Source organism: Cricetulus griseus, chromosome 3, assembly GCF_003668045.3.
Source record: "Cricetulus griseus strain 17A/GY chromosome 3, alternate assembly CriGri-PICRH-1.0, whole genome shotgun sequence".
NCBI lineage: Eukaryota > Metazoa > Chordata > Mammalia > Rodentia > Cricetidae > Cricetulus > Cricetulus griseus.
Genome location: NC_048596.1, coordinates 158,525,834 through 158,550,536, shown reverse-complemented (window position 1 = coordinate 158,550,536; position 24,703 = coordinate 158,525,834). Strand labels below are relative to the sequence as shown.

Here is a 24,703-nt window from a genome sequence, read left to right as displayed (position 1 = left end):
TTCTGTGTGCACCTGGCTTTTCAATTCAGGGCTTGCACCAGGGGGAGGATGCACTCCGGGACAACTGCTTGCTCTCATCCCTGCTTTCTCTAAAGATGATGCATCTCCTTCCTCTCTGTAGAGGAAACACAAATTCAAATGCACAAGCCCTCACAGAGACATACTCATTTTCTTCCCTCCCCTGCTTCCCCCGGCTCTTCTGCCATCTCCTTTTTCTTCCTTCCCACCTTTCCTGGGCAAAAACAATGTGAACTGAAAGCCTAAGAAGGAACGGGTACTGGCTGACCTGAGAGGGGAGGAGAAAAAATGAAAAGGGAAAAGTTTACTTGAGAGAAGCAACTGCTAAGCTAGACGCAATGGCACAGTTACAAGTGCAGGGCTCTGCAGCTGATGCTAGAGGATAAGGAGTCTGCAGCCAACCTGGGCTGTACAGTAAGATCTTGTCTTAGAAAAGTAACTGCCATTAAAACGGAACTATAATGAAGACACCACCTGACACTGACTTTGGTTAAAATGTGTTTAACATTGCCAGTGAGGAGGCTCAGGAACCAACACTTCACCGTGGTGATGGTGATGGGAAATCACTTGGACACTTAAGGAATGCTCTGGTCTGCATTCCATTGCTGTGACCATGGTTGAAAGCAATCCAGGGGAGACAGCATTTATGCCATCTTATAACTCTCAAGTCACTGAAGCAAGTCAAGACACAAATTCAAGACATGGAGGCAGAGACCACAAAGAAACACTGCTTGCTTGCCAGAGTCATGCTCAGCTTAATTTATTATATCTCCGAGGACCATCTGCCCTGGCATGGCACTACCCACCCTAGACTGGGCCCTTACACATCAATTGTTAACCAAGAACATACCCCACATATTTGGCTATAGTCCAATCTTATTGGGCATTCTCTCAACTGAGGCTCCCCCTTCCCAGATGACCCTAGCCTGTACCAAGTTGACAAAAAAACTAACTAGCATAAGGAAGGCTTGTGGCAGTTCATCAAAAGTCATAGAGTGGGCCATGTAACCCAGAAATTCTACTACTCAAAATAAACCTAAGAGAAATACACACATGTTCACACACGTACGGAAATGCGCGCACACGTACACACACACACACACACACACACACACACACACACACACACACACACGGCTCAAGAATGTACATAACAGCATCATTCATCCTTCCCCAATAGAAATAAACTAATGCCCATCAATTGACAATAAATAAAATGTGGAATACTATTTGGCAGTAAAAATAAATGAAATAGCAATCAGTGACACTTATTACAACCATTGTGAACACAGGGGAGTGTACAGTACGTGAAAAAACATAGACCAAGTCCACATATTAGAGAATTCTATCCATACTTTGTGAACAAGAGACAAATACATAGAAATGGAAAGAAAGCAAGCTGGCTAGCATTTGATTGGGCTGGTTGCACAGGTATGGAGGAACAACTACAAACAGGTGGAAATGTTCTTGGGCTCAGACAGCATGGGGGGCCACCTAGCTCAGTCACTATGTGAAGCAACATGGTACTGCCTAAATAATGAATTTGATAGTGTGAAAACCAGACATTAGTGAAGCTGAGTAATCCACTATTAAATAAACTACCATGGACATCAGAAATGTCCACATCTTTGTGACTGAGAAGTGACAGCTGCAGAAGTGGCAGAAACTCAAAAAAATACGGACTCAGAAAAAGAAAATATCTGAAAGAAAGAACATAGAAGGAAAGAGGGAGAGAGTGAAGAAAATAATTTCTATTTAATTGAATTTGTATTTTTCAGGATATGTTAGGGGTCTATCATAGCAGATGCATGGACACTATAGGTGGTCTTCAGAATTCCAAATTCAAACCTTCTTTCCCCTGATTTTGGATTAGCTCCCAAAATCAGGTCATTGATGAGAAGTAAGGCAATATTAGCTTTTAATTTCCCTCCAAACTTCTCAGGGACTAGATTGTAAAGGCAAAGGCCACAACTGTGTCCTTGGTGTCCTGCATTCCAAGCTCATAAAATATGAATATTCCATTGACATGTAACCTTTATATGGTTTCCTATGTGAATTCCCAAGTCAGACTCACATGCAATGAGGAGAAACTGAGCCTTCACGTTCTAGGATCAAGTGTAAGCCATTGATTGGCAGGCTAGTGTGCTCATCCTGTACATCTCACTGTCCTGGAGAAGACTCCTGCTCTGACTAAGGCAGGAACTTGTCCAAGGCACAACAGGGAGTTCAAGGCTAACAGCAGATACAACTTTAACAGTTATTACTTTTTAAATGGAGAAATATTATGTCCTGGAGGCTTCTAACTTTTCCACTATCATCAAGCCTTTTCCTGTCAGTATGCCTTAAGCATCCTTTGTGTAGAAAATCAAATTATAGCTTTCTCCAAGAATGGGTGAGCCATTAATTGATCCAATGTGTCTGAGGTTCTGCAAACAGTTTCTTGGTCAGGAACACATGATGACCAGTATGTTGTGCACAGAGAAACCCAGTTTAAGATTCCTTGTTCAGACACAGGGAAGCATTTAAGGAATCCTGCAAATTCAACCAACAGCCTTGGTGTTTACCAATTCCAGAATAACTCCTGTATGCCCTCCTTCCCACTCCCGAATCTATGTTTCCATATTAAATGTTAATTGAGAGACATCTTACATGACTCCGAGCACTCTTTCACAGTGCAAACATCCTTGGAGATCAAATTTAAGCAGTGGTCCTGTGACCAAGGTCAGAGTACAGGCCTCTCTCTGGGAGACTGGTTCAGTTCCAGGAGATGCAGCAAATGCCTCTTACGTGCAGGGTTGGAACTTTTCTAAAAAGGTAATGGCCTCTCTTCACAATATGCTGCTGTTTTGTGGCCTGTTTTTCAAAAGCCTCTGGCATTTTCCCTCCCAACCTGTTTGCCTGAAGGCTAACACATGCCCCTGACTATAATAGCTGGTGTTGATCACTCAGGGCAAATTCATTGTACAGTTTACTAATAGGTAGTATGAGCTCTTGAAAGGAAACCCTGTCTCTAAAGAAAGAAGGGCTTCACACAGCCAATCTGGGTATTCCAGCTCAGTTGTCTGCTTATTAAAAATCTGCCCTTTAGTTGCAATAAGAGTTTTGATTGGGCTACTCCACTCAGAACATGTCCTGTCCTTTCTCTCGTTTCCTGCCCCCACTGCCTGCAGGAGTCTCATCTCAGGAAGCCCTGTAAGGAAGAAGGATCCAGTTCTCAGGCACCTCTGTAGAAGCCTGCGCTCAGGAGGGTAGTTTCCTAAACCAACCGCTTGTGCTAACAATTATGAATAACACAGCCTTGTTGCGTCTGTAACCCCTTCCACTGAAACACTGCTTATAGACTGTATTCAATTGGGATAATAATGTTTATTTATAGTCCTGCTCCCCTGCCCCCGTGATCTCCAACAAGCTCGATTGTGCAGTGCAGTCTTCAGCATACCGAAACAGGCAGGCAAAGGACAACAACAGTGCCAAGTAATTCTAACTTTATGGCTCTTCTTGGCTTGTTGGGCATTGCTATTATTCACCACTGCGCCCTGCCAGTCAGCTTCTGTCTAGATGACAGCCCCGTCAGAGCTGGTACATTGAATATTATTTATGGTCTGTGTAAACTCAACAAGGGGAAGGGGCTCTCGAGAAGGGCTGGGACCTGACTTTGTGGGAGCTGTAAGTGGTCAGCTCCAGGCAGGCAACTTGATCTGCCTCTTGATACACAAACACTTGCACCAGGTATGTATATCTGATGCACACAGTGAAGCACAGAGCTGAGTTATCAGATCTTTCGGTTTCAAACAGGTGCCAGGGCGGGTCACTAACAAGAATATACCAGCCTGTCCCCCAAACCTCACTTCCCACATTCTCCTGGGAGAAGTCAGTCAGCCCACCACTGTGAACCTTCTCCTGAACCACACTCTCTGATATCCACCAACATACTGAAACCTCTCCTGCTAGTAACCTCCTTTCCTGTCCCCAAGCGACGCTTAACAAAACTTAGTAGGTCCATACATAAGAGACCGGTCCCTGGTTTCACGGACTTTCCAAACGGAGGTGCCCAGTAGGCAGCACTGGGTCTACCATACGCTTCTCGGGCTCCCCTCCCCCACGTCCGCCAGGCACCCCCGGGGTCGCTCACCTGCGTGGGGCATAGTGATGGTCTCGTTGGTGTTGGAACCCACGTTAAAGATGACCACGGCTGAGGCGTTCTGCAGGAACGCGTTCCGGATCTTATCCCTGTAGGTGCAGTTGCCCTTGGGGATGAGGGCTATCCAGTGCTTGCCATGGGCCGGAGCGGCGAACTTGGTGTTGGGGTCGCAAGCCAGGCGGTCGTGGGCCGAGCTGGCCATGACCACCTCGCCGCGCGCGTCCTGCTTGGGCGAGTGCTCGCCGTACCGTCCGCACTCGGTCTTCTCCGTGTGCAGCTCGGCGCCGCCACCTCCGCCCGCCACCGCGGCCCCGGGCTCGGGCTCTGCATAGGTGATGTTCACGAAGGCGGTGTACCATTCCTCCTTCTCCGCCACGGTGAAGTCCAGGCAGAGCAGATGCACGAAACAAAAGGAAAGCAGCCATGTTGAGAGAGCCAGACTGCGGCACGCTTGGATGAGAGACATAGCCACCTCTCTCCTCTCTCCGGGGTCCCCTCCCCGCCCCCTGCGCCCTCCTCCCGCTCCGTCCTTCCTTCCCCAGCCCCGGCCAACCCCGGCCGGCCGCCTCTGTCCTCCTGTCGCTGCGGCTCACTCCCGGGCCGGCGGGGCCCCGGCTGGGACTCGCAGTCGCTGCGGAGACCGGATTCCGGGCGAGCGGGCGAAGCCGGCCCTGTCCCCTCTCAGCCGGCGCGCGGCGCTGGCATCCGGCTTCCCGGGTGATAGCGGTGGCGACACAGAGCGGGCGCCGCGCGCTTGCGGGGGAGTCGGGCTGCCGGGCGTCCTGCTCCTCGGCTCTGCGTCGCCTTCTCTCATAGGGGTTGCGGGGGTCCTGGAGTTTGGAGGGGGTGGCGGCTCTGCTCGTTACGGCCGGGAGGGGCAGGGGTGGGTTGCTCAAGGTCCTGAGTGCATGGACTGTCGGTCCAGCTGCAGTCGCGGCGATAGCTCCGACTACGCGTGGGTTCCCTAGGGCAGTGGGCGCTGTGCTCCTGGCCGGACTAGGTGGCTACGCCCGGGACACTCACTTGAGGAGGGAGGGGACAGTATGGGGCGAATGGGATGGCGGGGGTGGGGGCCGTGCGGAGAGGGGCACAGCGATGTGTGTGTGTGTGTGTGTGTGTGTGTGTGTGTGTAATGTGTGCGTGCAAGGAGGAGCTTAGTATGATGTCAAAGCTCCTGGGCTCCCCTTGCCAAGCTCACTCTGTCTCTCTTCCTGGGCGTGAGCGACCTCTGCCGGGCCTCAAATTCAGTCTCCGACTGCCACTTCGATCAGTTGGGAAAAAGAAGAGTTTTGTGTTAGGAACAAGGTCAGAGCCTTAAATACAGCTAAATGTTTGTACCTCTCTTGGACTTTTCCAGTGGCTGGAAAATGTGCAGAGGATCCCAGGGCTGGTTGGTCATGAGGCCCCTTCCCCTCAGTCCTGAATATATCTAGGACAGTGGCTGTCAGAACACCATTTTAAAACCAGTACTGGTTGCCCTGGAACTCGCTCTGTAGATCAGGCTGGCCTCGAACTCAGAGATCCACCTGCCTCTGCCTCCTGAGTGCTGGGATTAAAGGCGTTAGCCACCAACACCCGGCCTGATCTGCTCTAATGCAAGGACATTAGAGCATATGCAAGGCAAGTTTATTGGGTCACGGGGTGGGGTCCCTGGTGATGCGTGCTGGCTGGCTTAGGGACCGGTCTGTGGTGTAGATATGGGAGACTTTCCTCCTCCCCTCTGGAAGTCAGTACCTGGCATTTGTTTGCGACGTAGAAACGCATCTTCTCTCAAAACGAACCCCCCCTCCCCCCGTAATGGGACAGTTTGCCAGTTTCCTCTAGCAGTCGTGACCTGCGAGAGAGGACTCGCTGCATCAGCACGAAAGGGAGGCCTGTGTAGGTTATGGTTTTAAAGTGTGTTCTCCAGCTGTGCATGGAGATTAAAATAAGCCAGCGAGAATAGTTTCCCTAGAGTAGTGTTCTAACAGCAGAATTCCTTACCAATGAAATGACTGGGTGGTTGTTATACCTCCTCACCGATGGTTTCCATAGCTTCAGACACCAGTGATATAAAGTATCCATTTACTTACTTATATATTTATGTGATGGTTCTCAGTTACCCACAGTATTCTTCCCATGCGGTGCTCTTTCAAAGAAACGATGCCCAATTCGTTAAAAGAAACAAAACCCAATTTCCCCAGGACCTTCACATGTGTCCAGCCTTCTTGTCTACTTACCATCATAGCTTCTCTTATTTTGGGCAGCCATATAGGCAGCTAGTGGCTGCTAGGGGAGCAGAGAGAACCCCAGCTGTATCCAAATTAGAAGCAGGCACAAGAGAAACTTAGAAGAATCTGTCTCTATGGTACTTGACTTGCTGGTTTTGTATGTGTTTCTAGCTTATTCCGTGCGTGCGTGCGTGCGTGCGTGCGTGCGGCGTGCGTGCGTGCGCGTGCGTGCGTGCGTGCGTGTGTGCGTGCGTGTGTGTGTGTGTGAGTGTGTGTGTGTGTGGTGCGTGCGTGCGTGCGTGCGTGTGTGTGAGTGTGTGTGTGTGTGCGTGCGTGCGTGCGTGTGTGCGTGCGTGCGTGTGTGGTGTGTGTGTGTGTGTGTTGTGTGTGTGTGTTGTGTGTGTGTACCCGTGCTTTTTAGGTAATTGGAACAGTGCTTTTTATATAGTGCCCAGTGTTGAGGAGGTGGAAGTGATGGCTAGCTCCTGGTCCCGCCCCCCGGATCTGGGGGGAGGGCCTTTGGCTACAGGTCCCTAGGCAAGGATTTTGTCCCAGTGCTTTTTACAAAGCTAGGTGGTCCTCGGCATCTCCCTACCTCTTAACATTTTTCCCCAGCCACAAGATTTGAAGAGGTATCATTAAGAATACACGAGCACTGCTTCCTCTCAATTTCCCTCAGAAAAGTTAAGGCACAACTGATAGCTGGGTTGAGGAGGCAGCTCAGACCAAGAGCTTGCCAAACTGGGGCCATGGAGCCAAGAAGTAAAATATTCAGTAAAGCAGAAGCCAAGTTTTGTTTGTTTGTTTGTTTTTGCAGTGGGTGACCGAATTTGCAAATAGAAAAGGTTTTTAAAAATCCTAAAATTTTGGAATGGGTTCAAATGAATTTGGAGTCACTTTTAAAACACTATCACCTATGTTTATATATGTGTGAGTACATAAATAGGGAAAGACACACACAACATTCTTTCTATTCAGAGCCTGGAAGCAAAGGATACACCAAATGGCACAAAGATCTTGCTTTCTCCATGTGATTTCCCCTATAAAGAATCTGGGTTCTCGGGAGGCAGAGGCAGGTGGATCTCTGTGAGTTTGAGACTGGCCTGGTCTACAAGAGCTAGTTCCAGGGACAGCTCCAAAGCCACAGAGAAGCCTTGTCTCGAACAACAACAAAAAGAAAGAAAGAAAGAAAGAAAGAAAGAAAGAAAGAAAGAAAGAAAGAAAGAGACACAGCTCTGGTTGAGTCCAGAGCTGTGTCTGAGGAAGTACAAATGCATCGTGAACATTATCATAGGGACATGCTCAAAAAGCATGACTGGAGTATGACACAGCTCACAGTGTCCTGCTGGAAAGGGCTCTTAGCCAAGCCCAGGCATTGGAATGAAGGTAGCAATTGGTTAAAACCTAAGGAATAAGAAGTTACCTATGCTAATATAAATAAATGATGAAGCAAACAACTTAGGGAGAAGAAACTGTGCTTGTGAATGGTGGGAAAGTCTGCCTGTGGGGAGTGATGGCACTAGGAAGGCTCCATTTGACAGAGTGTTGGTAGCTTCTTGTGGTAGTCCTGGGGATAATAAAGCTGCAGAGGTAACTTTTGATGCTAAGTAGGGTGTTAGCCAAGTATATTCTAAAAATACTGTTTCTACAAGGGGCAGCTTCTATTACTGAAGAGAACCTTGGACAGTTCAAAGCAGACGAGTGTTCATGGTGCAGATCACCAGCCATAGAATGAATCACAATGTGTGTGCCCCTGGTAAGATGCACCCAGAAGCCACAGCAGCATTTTGTCACAACATACACATCCCAGGTCTGCACACCAGGAAACATAACAGGCTTTGAATCTATCCTATGAAATGAAAGTTCTTTTCTAACACTCTGAAGCTAATCAAAGACAGAACTAGCAGATCCCCCTTGAAGAGAATCAGTTGTCATGACCAAAACCAGCAAATAATTCAGGATGGGATCTTGGAGTAAGTGGCAAAATAAATAATAGGGAAATGTTTGAATGAGGTTTGTGGGCTTTGCAGTACAATTATGATGTGATTTCCTGATTTGGACGTTTACATCATGGTTTTGAGGAAGAACATCCTTGGGAGGGGTCTGTGTGTCTAAGGTACTGACAAGGCAGTCTGTCTGCAACATGATCTTATATGGCTGTGAGAAAGATGATTAACTAGAAAATCTTGGTTTTCACTGGGCAGGCTTCCAGGAAACATGGAAGTCAGTTCTCGATGTTGATGGACACTAACAGGCTTTCCGCCTTGTGCTGAGCATGGTTTCCTCCCAGCTCAACTCCTCGAAACTCCAGTGGGATGACTTGGACCACTGAAAGAGAAAGAAAACCTTGCTTTACCCCCCTCCCAACACATAACGTCCTGACAAAGAAGGTGCCACTGTAGTCTTCCATTTAGCAATAATACTGATTATGTTTATCTATTATTACACAGTTTTCCAGGCTTGGAGTAGACAACTGGGAGCTAAACAAGATTCTTGCATGCACGGTGGAATTGGAGGAAACGAAATTCTAAAGTTTTACTTGCGTCAAGTTAACAACATGTTCCAAAGGGAGACAAAGCAGTAGATGAAGAGAGGGAGATTTACTTTGCACAAGGTGCTGTTTTATGTCAGAGTCAACTTCTCCAATGAGATGATGTCTAAATACAGTCTCCAGAGTGAAGAATTTGAATGGTATTTGGGGACTAGTTGTTGGTAACAGGAAGAAGGAGATGTAGGCCTGACAGCACAGAGGATGGTGTTTGATGTGCTTAGGAATAACAGTGAGCTCTTCATGGGTGGAGAGGAGGGGAGAAGTATGCGGTGAAAGAATGGGGCCACAATGGTGCAAGGGAAGATTATTGGTAGTCTTGTAGTTTAGTTTGGATGAGAGGAGAATTTCTGGAAAAATTTTGGACAGAAAAGCGTGAAATTATATGAGAACACCAAAGGTCTATTCTGACAGTACTAGAGGAAGTGTAGAAGCAAGGAGAGCAATTAAGGATCTACAAAAATAACTTAGGAAATCTCAAAGAGTGACTTGTGCTGGGAAAGTGTTAGAACATGCTGAGTAGTGATTGGTCCCATGGAGTGTTTTGGAGGAGGACCAGGCACTATTCTCTGATGCATTCCGTGCAAGTATGAAAGACAGACAAGCTGCAAAGCAATTGGAGTTGTCATTTTCTGAGATGAGCAAGATTGCAAGAGGAGCTTTGGATTTATTACCACAGTATTAGGTCTCAGAAGAGAGAAAGTTAGGTCAGAGCATATGAAGAATTTTCATTTTGTCACACTAATAAGATGACCAAATTGAATTTTTAAAGGTTGTCCTCACCAAGCACCAAACAAAGTCAAGTGTACTCCTTATGGCAGTTCTTAAAATAGTAACAGTGATGAGTCCCTGCCTGTCTGAGGACACTCCAGCAGCCACAGCACTGGCCAGGTGGAAATGATAGGTTACTACAGGGCTTCTTGGCCCCGGGGAGCTGATTTGACCTTACACTTTACAGGATGTCTGTGTCTAAGTCAGAAGCAAAGGGCAGCCATAGCAAGGAATGCAGTGCCAGCCCTGTGGACTTCTATACCACTCTCCATAGCTCTTTGTGTCTCAGTCAATGTGCCTGACATGCTTGAAGAAACTGACCTCAGACATTTTATAAAATAGGTTCTATAATTTAGAAATGCAGTTTCCTAGAGCTTTACATACATACCTTAGTAGTTTAACAGAAGTTTTATGTGTAGAAGTTTCAATATACCGGTTTGTTTTATCTTACATTTTTGTAACAAAGCTGATGATCATTCATTAGTATGTGTCTTTTCATTGTAATAAACTCTTAAATAGCCAGACCCCTGTCTGAAAATGAAAGAAATCTTTCAAAACATCTTCAACAAGACTGAAGGGGGAGGGAATCCACCAAATAGCACAGAGCACTGTTGGAATAGCTTAAGCATTGAGGCTACCATGACCATTTTTAAAACCAGCTTTCTATGAAGGAGTACACTATGCTATGTAGGCTTGTTGTGTCCTGCCATAGAGACAGTCCCGTTTGCTCAGTCCTCCATATTTACATGAAGGAGAGATACCCGGCTACAGGAGAAGAGTCTCAAATTTGGCATTAGGCAATTCATGATTAAAATCTCAGTAGTCATGCAGGCAGTTTTAACTGTGGTGAACCACAAATTTGCTGTTAAAGCTTGAGGGATTACATTTTCTCCTAAGATTTGAAAAATTCTAAAAGACCATGTGTGTTAGAGACACATGGAAGCATAAGGAGACATTTAGAAGGGATCAGGGAAAGAAGCATGTGGGGGTGGGGGTGATCTAAAAAACAAATCAACACTCCCAATCTAAAGAATGCAAATTTATTTATCCATGTGTACAGATGACCTACTTACAGTGGGGTTGTTACCCTATAAACCTACCATAAAGGAAAAATACTGTTAAGACAGAAAGTCATTTGATATACCTAACCCAGATGAATGCTACCGTTTAATAATAGGATCCGCTATAGAATATGGGTCCTTCACCTTGTGACTTCAGGCTGACTCTAAGCTGCAGCTCACTATGATCTCGATTCAGGAGCTCATATTGTGCACACCTAGCTTGAGAAAGACCACGATTCAAAATACTAAGTACAATAACAACACAATGCCTTTTGTAGTCATAAAGCAAAAACTTTGAGAATCTGACAAGCCTAGGCTGCACTCTCCGTAAGGTGCTGTGCTCTTCTGGGTGTTCAAAGGAACTTGATATGATCTTGCTCATCAAGGACTGACCCTCAGGTGTAATAATCCAAATGGATGGTGAATGTCAGATCTAAGAACATATGTATCAGCTTAACACAGTGAAAATGATAATTCTTTGTATATATAGAGCAAAAACAGAAGAGTGCAAATCAGATTGATTCCATGTCACATATTAGTGAAGGTGATCTCACAGAGGGACTGACTCGTAGAACTCAGCAAGGCTGGGTTTGGTGCTTAGGGTCCAAGCAGCTGCCTCAGTGCCTGGGCTAGAGTAGGCATTGGTAAGTGTTAAAAGATACAAGGTAAGTAAGTGTTCAATGATACGTTGTAACCAGGAGCTGAGGTTTCTGAGGACTCCGCTGTAGGCAGGCACTGTTGTTCCAAGCATGTACATAGACTGTGGTGCTAAGAAAGCTTTCACCACGAAGGTTTAATTAACGGAGTAGCTGCCCTGAGCACATAAGGCCAGTGCGTCCTAGAGTGGGGTTTCCCTCCAGAAATCTGGCTCTGGGCTACAGTTTTAAAGGACTGTGCAATTTTGCTTGATGGGCTGTTTGATGTTTCTTCTCCACCTTATTTCTTAATTTGACTCCTATTTGTAACTTCACTTACCTTTCCTCTGGCTGATGCTCTGTTCCTGCTCCCCAGCTGTCACTTGTTCCCCATTTCCCCCTTTCTGGTCCTGGCTTCTTACCACTGAGGGTTCCCTGCTTCACTGCTCTGAGACCCTGTACTCTGCAAACAAGAGTGAAAGGAGTTCAGAGCCCAGCAACTCCTTTGACTTCTGATGGAAGCACACTGCACACAAATGGAAGACTCTGAAAAAAGTCTTCCGGAGCATGGGACTGATGCTATGCATGTCTTCCTCCTTCGTTCTGTTATTAACCTCTCACATTTTAGAACAGAAGACCAGCCTGCTAAAATGGCTATTTTTGTTTTTTACTGCTTTGACGTATCAAATGATTTCTTTCTGTTACAGTCCTTGACAAAAGTGCTGACATTTCATTTAGGCTTCTTTGCTCATACCATTAACCAGAAACTTTGCAAATGACTTCATGTCACAGACATGTCTTGAAAGACAAGGTGTAGAAAGTTAACTTAGGACAATTTATTTGAGACTTGAGCCAAAACCAACAGCAATGTCTTTACATTGCTTTTCCTTTTTCTTTAAAAATTTTTCATGTGGTTGTGCTTTTATTATTTTTTTTGTTTTAAGTCACTGCTTCTCATTGGATATGTTTAACAACTGGATGTTTCTTCAGTGTTCCTTTTAGAACAAGCTTGTCCTCATACACCAGCAAGCTGAGATGGGTGAGGGCATGTCTACAAGCCAAGACACTCAAGAATTTGACACAATGACCACCGAGCATGACAGCCGTTAGCATAGCTGTTGAAATAGCTTCAAACTCTTTGACAGAATTGCCAGAGGAGAAAGAATCCAGGTCCTCTCCCTGCTCTTTCTATTTGGTTGTTTAGAAAGATGTTTCTTAGAATAATTTTCACTTTACAGTGAATTCTTACCACACAGGGCTGATAAAGAGAGATACTGTTCTACTGAAAACCTGGGTGTCAGAGTTTTAATCCCAGCTCTATGCCTGATTTGCTATTTAGGTCAAGACTGCAAGCTAGACTAATCACCCCTTTTGGCACACTTTGCCAACCGTACTAATTCCTAAATATCTACTGAGCTATAATCGCCCTCAGTTGGTCTCATGTCAACAGCCTTAATATATTGCTGTCTCTTGATTTAACCACAGCATGATAAGGCCACTGGGAGAAACAAAATAACATGTGTTTATTATTTCCCAGAAGCCTTTACAAGCTTTCATAAAGTAACCTAGAGACTACCATGCACAACAGATGCTAAGAACAGGCTCTTCTTTGTTCAGTTTGTTTGTGTCTGCCTGTAATCTTGGGAATTGAACCCAGGGCCTCACACATGCTCTGCAAGTCCCCTACCACACCTCCAATGTAGAGTCAGTTTCATTGGAGCATAGAGCAATTGCAGTCTTAGGAATTTGTGGTGTTCCTAACTGCAATGCCAGTGTGCATTCTCTCCATTGGATCACAACAACTGCATCTGCATTTCCTTGCTCTTCCTGGTGTTTGGATGACAGAAGTTAAGGGCAATCGCCTTCTATCCACATTGTTATTATTCAGGCTTGTCTCACTTAGCAATTCAAAAAGCATCTGCAGAGGGTACTTGGAACTGCTGTGGAGGAAACCATCCTCATAGCCCATTGACACAAGAGCAGATCTCTGAAGACACTTCCCTCTTTGACTGGGTGTGCAAGGACTGAAAGAAACTGAAAACCAGGTCAAGAAGGCTGGAAGGTCATTCAGTCAGTTCCACTAGGGAGAGCAATGGGGTGGCAAAAGAGATAGTCAGTCTCCCCCTATCAGTTATTAATATTATTATCTGTACTGTAAAAGATAGTGCAATGAAGCACATCAGTTTTACTTTGGCAGTAAGGGGATAGACTTCATGTTGGCATCTTCAGGGAATCCTGTGTTTCTCTAGTAGGTACAACTTCCCATTTCATACCTCATGTCACCTCTTCCCTAGAAAGAATATATACATGACCCTCACAACAGTCTTCATCATGCAGTAAGTGACACCATTGCTGTTCATGTTATAAGCTGGAGTCTTCTTTTATCCTTGAGGGCTGCTACCCCACTTCCAAATAGCTAATCCAGCAATTGATTATCAGCCTCCTGCATCCTTGGGAATCTTCTGACTGAACTATGGGCCTTTTCTTTTATGAATATTCACACAGCAATTAAAATAAAATTCTTAAAATCTAAGTCCCTAACCACAGTTAATGAGTCCACATACTCCTTGTTCTCTGATTGCTGACAGCATGGGTCCCCTAAAAGCATTAATGCATGCAAATAACAAACTAAGCTGTCCAGTCACAAAGTCCTATTTCCAGGTCTAGACTGAAATACAGCTTTGATCATTTAAGACAGTGACTTCATACAGTGTTTATCCTATGCCAGAAGCACAACGAGTATGGGCATCCAAAAAGAAACACATAGTGTTGTAGGGTATTCACCAGAGAAGACTGCTTGGACATGGGTTTAAGCCAATAGAAAGTCTTTATTAGCTGGCTGGCAACTACAAGGGGTGTTCAGAATCCCAGTGTATCCCTGAGCCTTTCTCAGGCATGTTCTGGGTTGACAAACTTCAGTAAACATGAACAGTTAGAGACTTTCCCAGAACTGTGGACTTGGATGGATTAAGTCTTAGGTCTGTATTTTAGTCTTGCCAGGTGGTGCTGTCTACATGCTGAATTTTACAACCCGAATGGCACTTCCATCATGGAGTCAGCTGTGCTAAGGCCTGGGGCCTACTAAAGTCTGTGGGCAGGCATGCAGGGCATTTTCCTGATTGATTGATATGAGAAGGCCCAGGCTACTTTGGATGATGCTATCAAAGGGCAGGTAATATAGGCTGTATAAGGCTGTTAATGTGGAGTCTGATTCAGTTCAAGATATGGCTGGACTGCAGAGTGAGTTTAAACTATACCTGGACAACAGTGAGATCCTGTCTCAAGATAACAAATAAATACATATTGAATAAATAAACACCTATCTGAGGATTTCTCAATGATAGAGTGCTTACCTGACCCGAGGCCCTAAATTCAATCTCTAGTTTTGCAAAAATAGTAAAAGGAAAAGCAATAAAGGTGTTTCTGTGGAACACCTAACATGGAGATAAAACACCCACAACATAGGCTAAAACTCACTAATCTAAACTGCAGATAACGGTAGCATCTCAGCAAAAGTATAGCTATTGCTGTAATAGCCTCATGCCACACCTACTGTCAGTATCACATCTACTTCTCATCATTAAATGAAGACTGTAACGGATGATGTGATGTGAAATGGGAACTGTACCTATGCTGTCAAGGCAAACACTTGACTAGGACCCATCCTAAAGGGCTTCATAATAAAGTAACAGGAACCTGTAGTTACGTGTATATATGCACATGTGTAAGTCTTCTCTTTTCCTGAATATAGAAGTGATTGTGAGAAAATTTAAAACTATAAAACCAAATACAGGTATGTGACTGACTTAGAGTGTGTGACTGGGTAGATTGTGGGTTTCTATTCAATTCTCCTTTTTAGTCAATTCTAATCTTGGCCTCAGATTTACTGGGGTGGGAGGTTGCAGGAAGTTGAAGTACTTCTGTTAGGTAATTATCTTTCAAGCCTTAGTTTAGAATAAACATCCCCAACCATAACTACTTGTTAGATTCCTCTGGGAAGTCTTGTTTTCTTGTATAATACCTGCAGAGACTTGGATTCAGCTGGTCTGGGGACCTGAGGTGATAGACAATGTCTCACTATGGAGCCCTGGATAGCTTGGAACTTTCTATGTAGACTAGGCTAGCCTTGATCTCACAGAGATTCACCTACCTCTGCTTCCCAAGTTCTGGGATTAAATGAATGTGATACCATGCCCCGAAGTGACAATTCTAAAAACAATTTAGGACTTCTACTATATGGCCAAGATGATCTTTTCTTGTATGTATATGTCTTTATGGCTGACCAAATGGTTTTGTGTTGGATAACCCACCAGAGTTTCATCTCTGTAGAAAACTGATTCTCCATCTCTCAGCAGACATTGATTGTCTATATCAATCTGGGGGTGAGGCCTTGTAAATTTTCTTACATATATGTTGGCATATAAACTAGTGTTGTCATTGGGAAAGTATTGTTTAGGCAACCAAACTTATTGAGACTTTATGGATGTGGCATCTCTCATATCTAAAAGACACTATCTCATAGCAAGTGTCCTGGTCCTTTGATCTAACACCCATTCTATCTCTGCCTCTGCAATGTTCCTTGAGTCTTTGATGCAGGAGTTATGTTAACCAATAGAGGCTGGACAACTATGATCACTTATTCTACTTATTCTATGCACTTTGATGAGTTGTTTATCTCTGTAATAGCCACATCTGCTACAAAGAAGCTCCATTGATTAAAAGTGAGAACCACGATTATCTGTTTGTGCAAGGATAAATATTTAGGATGTAATTAGAAGCTACATTAATTAAGAAAAATGGCATTGGTAGTTTCTCTTCTATGTTCTAGTTCTTCAAGACATAAGTAGTTGGCTAGGTTTATAGTTCCATGCATCCCTTCCTATTGAGCTATGTAGGGATGTTGATTGCTTTTCTCCTTTGGCAGCTTATATAGCACCTTCAGATATTATGAGGGATAATTCTCAGGGAAGAAGAGGCTTCCAGGTCAGTTTCAGATTGATTCTTCCAACTGCTTTGTCTGAAGTGAGTAGTGTCTTCAGCGATCCGTTCCTACCTTAATGAAGAGTGCTTGGGAGATGGATAGTAGTTACAGAACTTGCCCTGCAAATAAGAGAACCAGAGTTTAGATGCCCAAAAATCCATATAGATGCTTAGTGGATATGGTAGGCCACCTTTAATTCAAGCCTCAGAAGGTTGAGACAAGATACCTAGATCTAACTGGCTACCAGGAATAGCCAGAGTGAGTTCTGAGTTTGACTGGAAGACCTTGCTCCGTGAATAAGATGGAAGAGAGACCTAGAACTATTCACAGCACCAATTTTGGTCATCCATAGTGTGTGAGTACACCTTCACCCATACCTACACACACGCAAGCATATATACGTGCACATGAAAATAGAAAACCAATGGATGGTGTTTTCAGCATCTAAAGTAACCAGCTCTCATAATTGGTTAAATAACTTCCTAACTTCACCCAAATCAGAAGTTATATAAGTTTTACCTGAAAGTGAAAGTATAGATATTATTTAGATGCAATTAATATGCAATTAATATGATTATTAATATGAGAAAAGGAAGTACCCACTTGTCTATGAGAATGAGTTAGAAATAATTTCAATTAAGTATAGTGTGATTAAAACTATAAACATCGGCAGCAGTGGCCCAGGACACTCAGCCATCACCGCTCCCTCTGCTGGCCTCTACCTGCAGCAAGATAGGGCCGCCATCTCGGGGAGACGTCGACGTGGAGGCCGCCACCGGAGCAACAGGTGATTTGGCTTCTGCACAGTTAGGAGGAGCAGCAAACAGATGGGAGGTTTTGTCAGCCACACCTACAGCTACAAAAGATGAAGCTGGTAATCTAGTACAGATTCCAGGTGCTGCTACTTCAAGTGAGCAGCATGTCCTTCCCCTTCAGAATTTGCAGAATCAACAAATATTTTCACTTGCGCCAGGATCAGATTCATCAAATGGTACAGTGTCCAATGTTCAGTATCAAGTAATACCACAGATTCAGTCAACAGATGCCCAGCAGGTTCAGATTGGCTTCACAGGCTCCTCAGATAATGGGGGTATAAATCAAGAAAACAGTCAAATTCAGATCATTCCTGGCTCTAATCAAACCTTACTTGCCTCTGGGACACCTCCTGCTAATATCCAGAATCTCATACCACAGACTGGTCAAGTCCAGGTTCAGGGAGTTGCAATTGGTGTTTCATCATTTCCTGGCCAAACACAAGTAGTTGCTAATGTGCCTCTTGGTCGGCCAGGAAATATTTCCTTTATACCAATCAATAGTGTCAATCTAGATTCTTTGGGACTCTCGGGAAGTTCTCAGACAATAACTGCAGGCATTAATGCTGATGGACATTTGATAAACACAGGACAAGCTATGGATAGTTCAGACAATTCAGAAAGGACTGGTGAGCGGATTTCTCCTGAAGTTAATGAAACTAATGCTGATAGAGATTTATTTGTGCCAATATCCTCTTCATCACAGTTGCCTGTTACAATAGATAGTACAGGTATATTACAACAGAACACAAATAGCTTGACTACTTATAGTGGGCAAGTCCATTCTTCAGATCTTCAGGGAAATTACATTCAGTTGCCTGTTTCTGAAGAGACACAGGCTCAAAATATTCAGGTTTCTACAGCACAGCCTGTTGTACAACATCTACAACTTCAAGATTCTCAGAAGCCAACCAGTCAAGCCCAAATTGTGCAAGGTATTACACCACAGACAATCCATGGCGTGCAAGCCAGTGGTCAAAATACATCACAACAGGCTTTGCAAAACCTTCAATTGCAGCTGAATCCTGGAACCTTTTTAATTCAGGCACAGACAGTGACCCCTTCTGGACAGATAACCTGGCAAACATTTCAAGTACAAGGGATCCAGAACTTGCAGAATTTGCAAATACAGAATACTGCTGCCCAAGAAATAACTTTGACGCCTGTTCAGACACTCACGCTTGGTCAAGTCGAAGCAGGTGGAGCCTTGACTCCACCTTCAACTCCAGTTAGTCTAAGCACTGGTCAGTTGCCAAATCTACAGACAGTTACAGTAAATTCTATAGATTCTACTGGTATTCAGCTACATCCAGGAGAGAATGATGACAGTCCTGCTGATATTAGGATCAAGGAAGAAGAACCTGACCCTGAAGAGTGGCAGCTCAGTGGTGATTCTACACTGAATACCAATGACCTAAAACACACTTAAGAGTACAAGTGGTAGATGAAGAAGGGGACCAACAATATCAAGAAGGAAAAAGACTTCAGAGGGTAGCTTGCACCTGTCCCAACTATAAAGAAGGTGGTGGGAGAGGTACCAATACTGGAAAGAAGAAGCAACACATTGGTCATATACCAGGATGTGGTAAAGTCTATGGGAAAACCTCACATTTGAGAGCTCATCTACGTTGGCATTCTGGGGAGCGCCCTTTTATTTGTAACTGGATGTTCTGTGGCAAAAGATTTACACGAAGTGATGAATTACAAAGGCATAGAAGAACACATACAGGTGAGAAGAAGTTTGTTTGTCCAGAATGTTCAAAACGTTTTATGAGAAGTGATCAACTTGCCAAACATATTAAAACATATCAAAATAAAAAAAAAGTTATTCACTCTAGCAGTACAGTGCTGGCATCTGTGGAAGCTGGGAGAGATGATACCTTGATTACTGCAGGAGGAACAACACTTATCCTTGCAAATATTCAACAGGGGTCTGTTTCACGGATAGGAACTGTCAATACTTCTGCCACCAGCAATCAAGACATCCTTACCAACACTGAAATACCTTTACAGCTTGTCACAGTTTCTGGAAATGAGACAATGAAGTAAATATTACACAAATACTTATTCATTGTGATTATTTTTATACAGTAGTGAGAAGAATATTGTTCCTAAGTTCTTAGATATCTTTTTATTGATGTGCTAAAATTTTTGGATTGACTTGGTTATACATGACACTGAAATGTCTTACTCTGTAGGATATTCCATAGTATATTAAAAATGGTAAAATTGCATGGGTTTTGTAGGTACTTTTGGAATCTAGAAGAAATGAAATTTTACCAAGTTATATAAGGAGAAAATTGAATTTAACAACGGGAATGGTAGTATAACCAAATGTATCAATCCTGTGTGGTTTAGTGTAAAAATGAGAAACTGTTGTTATTTATCTCTTGTAAGATAAAAAAGTTGGTGGGTGAAAGAAATCATATTATGATTTCTTGATGACTGGAATTTTTATTATGCATAACTGACAAATCAAGTTTCCAAGCAAATGTTAAATAGTGTATGCTTTACTTAGCTTATCAATTTGTCATTTTGAGACTAATTATTTTAATTAGGTTAACTGTACAATATTTTAAGCATTACTCTTGTAAGATTTCAAAAACTACATTTTAACATGGAACTTTAGGGATAGTCACCTTTTAAATCCTGTTGAAAAGCCATGTTTAAGATTTAATTTGCCAAAATAATGTCTTGTTAATATTCTTTCAATAATGAAGTTGGGCAATATAACCGATGTTTTTAAAAGTTTAAAATGTATAGGTTGAGGCATTTGGGTGGTAAGAAAATGTTCTAGTGAATTCCCCCTTTTCCTGAAGTTTGGAGGACCAAAAATAATAATAATAAGGTGTATTGCATCTTAGCAGTGATTTTTTTCTTTTTCTTTCTTTCTTTTTTGAATCTAATCTTGTTTCCAGAAAAACATGTCTGCCAGGACCTTAAAAGCCATTGTGTAAATTACCAATAAAGTATAACATATGCAAACATAACAAAATCACTTCCACAGTGACAATACTCCAACCATATGGATATTAGTCATAGAAACTAGAAGCTTTATGATATTTTTTAATTTCTTTGTCTAGATAGTCAGTCTGCACTTAAATATCAACCATTTTCCTTTTTTTTGCTTCTTCCCTTAAAATTTATATGTATCCAATACATTTAACTGAGAAATGTATGTTTTTTATTATGCTGTATTTTGTTTTATTTTTTAATTATTGTTTATATTTTCAATTAAAAATGTACAAAATAAAATTACATTGCTGATCTTGTAAAAAAAAAACTTTAAACAAATTGCAAAGTTTGTTTAGATTTGAAACATAAGAATAGAGAAATACATCACTATTACCAAAAAATATTTAAAAAATAAGAAACTCATCAAGCTTTGTGTCTAAAATAAATTGTATCCAATTGCCAGAGGATGAGAGAGGAAGATGTAGAGACAGACGGAACAAAAATCACAGGACTAGTATATTTGCCCATATATAACAGACAACTTTGTGGTCTAGATAATGATTTTGCTGATGCTAACTCTTGCTTTACTTGGAACACTTATGCTAAAGTTAGTTACCCTAATATTCAATTATTACAAAAGTATTTTTTTTCTTTTAAACTACAGTTTTGGCTGTATAGAAAAAACCGCCAAGGCAGACATGGTATCAATTGCAAAGTTCATCTGTTCACCCAAGAGGCTAGAAGTCTACTGTAACTCAGACCGGCTTGGATGGCTATCTCGTGGAACACCCAGTGCTCACATTCTACTGGGGTTCAGGTTTCCAAGTTTTATATCTTGGGGGAGATTTCCAGGAGTCAAATTATACCTCAGAGTATCCATATGTCAGGGAGCTATAGTCTCGAAGGTAATTGCTTCCATTTGTAACTGTATTCAATGACTGCCTGCTGCTTCCACCTGCTGCTCTCCAAGGCACTACTGGATTCCCATTGGCCACTTTCACCATTTCATCACCAGGATGGTGGTTTGAATGAAAATGGCCCCAATAGACTAATAAGGAGTGGCACTATTTGAAAGGATTAGGAGGTGTGGCCTTGTTGATGTAGGTGTGGCCTTGTTAGAGCAGGTGTGTCACTGGGGATGGGCTTTGAGTTTTCAAAAGCTCAGGCTAGGCCTAGTGGCTCTCTCTTCCTGCTGCCTGTGGATCCAGATGTAGAACTCTCAGCTACCAAGTCTGCCTGTGTGCTACCATGTTCCCCCTTCCACACGAGGATAATAGACCAAGCTCGGAAACTGTAAGCCAGCCCCACTCAAATGCTTTCCTTTTGAAGAGTTGCCATGGTCATGGCATATCTCTGCATAACAAAAGAACACTGATTAAGATAGGCCTGAACTGCACTAGTAAAATCTGTAAAGGACTTGCTAATTGATGTCATCTACTACTTTGTGTGAATGAAAGATATGTACATGTTCAAGGAATTAGAAAAAAGGTTGTTTTTCCTTGACTGAGCGATTAAAACAATTCCTATTTCATTGTAAATACAAGCAATAGAGTATTTGGTCCTGTGTTCCTGAGGAAGAAGAAATATGTCTACACAAGAGTTCCTCACATAGGTTGAAATCCATATTTTGTCCTACCTCTCAATAGGAATATTTATACAGGAATTACACAATACCTAACACTGACAAACATTCCCTGTATTGTGCAAAGGACTTCAATTGCATTCTTTTAGAGAGAAGGTCAGCATATGAGCATGACACAAGTAACTGAACTATTCTCAGTGTCCAGGCCAGGCCATCTCTTCTATATGACACCAGGTTACCCACTAGGAATATTTAAGAACTACCATCTTCCCCAGCTAGCAATATGGCTCACATAAAAACTTACAGAGGATATATAATTTAGTAGAAGTTAACACTTTTGGTAAAGTAACCACGTGATATTTCTGTGTGAGTGTGTGCACACAAATACTTGTACATGTATGTGCAGGTGTATGTGTGTCCACATGTATGTGGAAGTGAGAGACCAGACTTCGGTGTCATTTCTCAGAAGGTTTCTTCCTCCTTGCTTTGTAAGACAGGATCTCTCACTGAGAAGTGCCTGAGGCTCATAAAGAAGTAAGCTAGTCCTGAGGACCTGCCTGCCCTGCTTCTCCAGCACCAAAATTACAAGAATGTACCAACACATGCACGAGTGTCACACACACACACACACACACACACACACACACACACACACACACACACACACAAATGTGGGTGTCCTTGGAGGCCAGCATCATTGGAGCCCAGAGTTGAAGTTACAGGTGGTTGGACACAGGTGCTAGGAACTAGACTCAGGTTGCCGGCATGAGCAGCACATGCTCTTACCCATGTAAGTATGTTTCTTAAACAAAGTTTACATCAAACATTAGGCCAGCTTTAGATCACACTAGTTTGCAAAGCTCACCAAAGCTCACCAGTAGCTTGGCTCGTCTGATAGAACCTAAATCCCACCCAACACACCTATGTTATACCCAAATCCCAATTGGCGGCGGCATTTAGAATTCAGTCAGTACCACCTTCTTTCCACTGTCGACATTAGAGGAAACTGGAAAATAGCCAGCATTCAGACAAAGAGCATCAGTATCATACATGTCTCATTCTCTGTGGAGAATGTGACTTAAATATTGTAATAATTGCACTAAATACAATTTCAACAATGTTGCCATATACAGTAACAAATGTGGGACATATTTACATATGGTATATATTTACCTATGTTCAATACTTTCACATATACTATGTCTACATGCATATTATATACACATATATAGTTTTGAAATTATTTGTGGAATAAAACAAGATAAAGAATGATAGTGCCCTCACAGACTATGAAAGAGCGATGCTAGTGGCAGACAATGGATGGTCTGTCATCAGGTTCTAGGATATCAAATCCTTCCCTTGTATAAGCAGCTTGTGTGATGTTCTGGACATATTAGGGAGACTTTAGAAAGTGCTTTGATTTTTCTCAGTAAATGCTCCTGGACAAATAGTTTTAGCTCGCAGATGGCAGCACATTCCATGTCTCTTCTCCAGGGAATTAAAAGATCTAGCCACAGTGTTTTCAAATCTTTGGTCAGGCTGGTGAAACCCACAGAAACAGATGACATGAAATTGGGGAACTCTTGCTCCCCAGACTGATAGCTGGGATACCAGCATAGGACTGATCCAGACCACAGGAACATGGGTTTCAGTGAGGAAACCTCAGAAATCTACAGGACCTCCTGTAGTAGTTCAGTACTTCTCCCTAGCATAGGTGTACTTTGGGAGCCCATTCCAAATAGAGGAATACTCCCTGAGCTAAGACACACGGGGGTGGACCTAGGCCCTATCCTAAAGTATTTGATAGATTCTGATGACCCCCCCCCATGGAAGGCCTCACCATCCAGGGGGAGCAGAAAGGATATATGATAGGTAGGGCTTTAGTTGGGGGGGTGGTAGCAGCAGAGGGGAGGGAGAAGGGAACTGGGATTGACATGTAAAACAATCTTGTTTCTAATTCAAATAAAAAAATCTGGAAAAAAATCTTTGGTCTTTATTCTTCTTCCATCTAAATTTTCTGTGACTTAATAAAAGCTTATTTCATGTTGTTTTTAACATTTTTTGAAATTTAAATATAATTACACCATTTCTGTTCTTCCTTCTTCATCCTTTAGTCCCTCCTGTCACCCCCCCCCAATTGCTCTATTAAACTCATGGTCTCTTTAATTGTTGCTACACACACACACACACACACACACACACACACACACATTCCTAGTATAAATTTAAAAAACTAAGTTCCAGTTTAGCCTTTGAAGTGGTCATTCAATGAACCTTTCGTAAAGTGGCTCTCTCATTCTCTGGGGTTTCAGAGTCTGCCACTAAAACCTGGGGAAGGCACAGGCTTGAAGGTAACAGCAGGTATTTGATTTTTTTTAGAGGTCGCATGCTTAAAGGCATCTCACATTCTTTGGCCTGGTCACATGACCCAACTTAATGGAAGGCAAACTGTGGAATTTAGTCTATCTTAATGCACATAGGGCAAGGAAAATAGATTTGGGTGGAAAAACAACCATTTTGACTAAAGTAACTAGCTGTTAGAGTCGTGAATTTGCTACTACTTCTTCTCTGACTTAGCCTAACCTCTGAAAAACAGCAAGTGAGCATTTTAAGGGCAGACTCTGCCTAACTGAACACAGAGCATAGCTGAAGGAGATGCCCCCAGTACAGAGCAAGGAGGAGTCCAGAGAGTGGAAGAAAGGGCTGGTTTAACATGACGAAGTTTTTATCCAATGTCATTCTTTTTCATTTTTCTTTTTCTTTTTTCTTTTCTTTTTTTTTTTTTTTTGGTTTTTCGAGACAGGGTTTCTCTGTGTAGCTTTAGAGCTATCCTGGCACTTGCTCTGGAGACCAGGCTGGCCTCAAACTCACAGAGATCCACCTGCCTCTGCCTCCCGAGCTCTGGGATTAAAGGCATGCGCCACCAACGCCCGGCTCCAATGTCATTCTTTAGAGGAAGGAAAAAAGAGATTCCACAGTGCTGTTCCAG

The 24,703-nt window shown here is 43.0% G+C and overlaps 2 protein-coding genes across 2 annotated transcripts in view; one reads left to right on the top strand and one right to left on the bottom strand.

Moving 5' to 3' along the window:
- Rnf150 (ring finger protein 150) overlaps positions 1 to 4,973 on the bottom strand; it is a 207,565-nt gene extending 202,592 nt beyond the window's left edge. Inside the window, exons 1-2 of the mRNA XM_027406133.2 lie at positions 4,753 to 4,973; positions 4,151 to 4,692 (exon numbers count right to left, since the gene is read on the bottom strand). Of these exons, the coding sequence (XP_027261934.2) occupies positions 4,151 to 4,692; positions 4,753 to 4,973 (763 nt within the window). The remainder of the gene's footprint in view (positions 1 to 4,150; positions 4,693 to 4,752) is intronic.
- A 7,494-nt stretch (positions 4,974 to 12,467) lies between these two features.
- LOC100773894 (transcription factor Sp3-like) lies at positions 12,468 to 19,299 on the top strand. The gene is given in 3 exon segments (XM_027406151.2): positions 12,468 to 12,489; positions 17,039 to 18,594; positions 18,597 to 19,299. Coding segments are annotated over 3 exon segments (2,208 nt in total). The 3' UTR covers positions 19,227 to 19,299.
- The last annotated feature ends 5,404 nt before the right edge of the window (positions 19,300 to 24,703 follow it).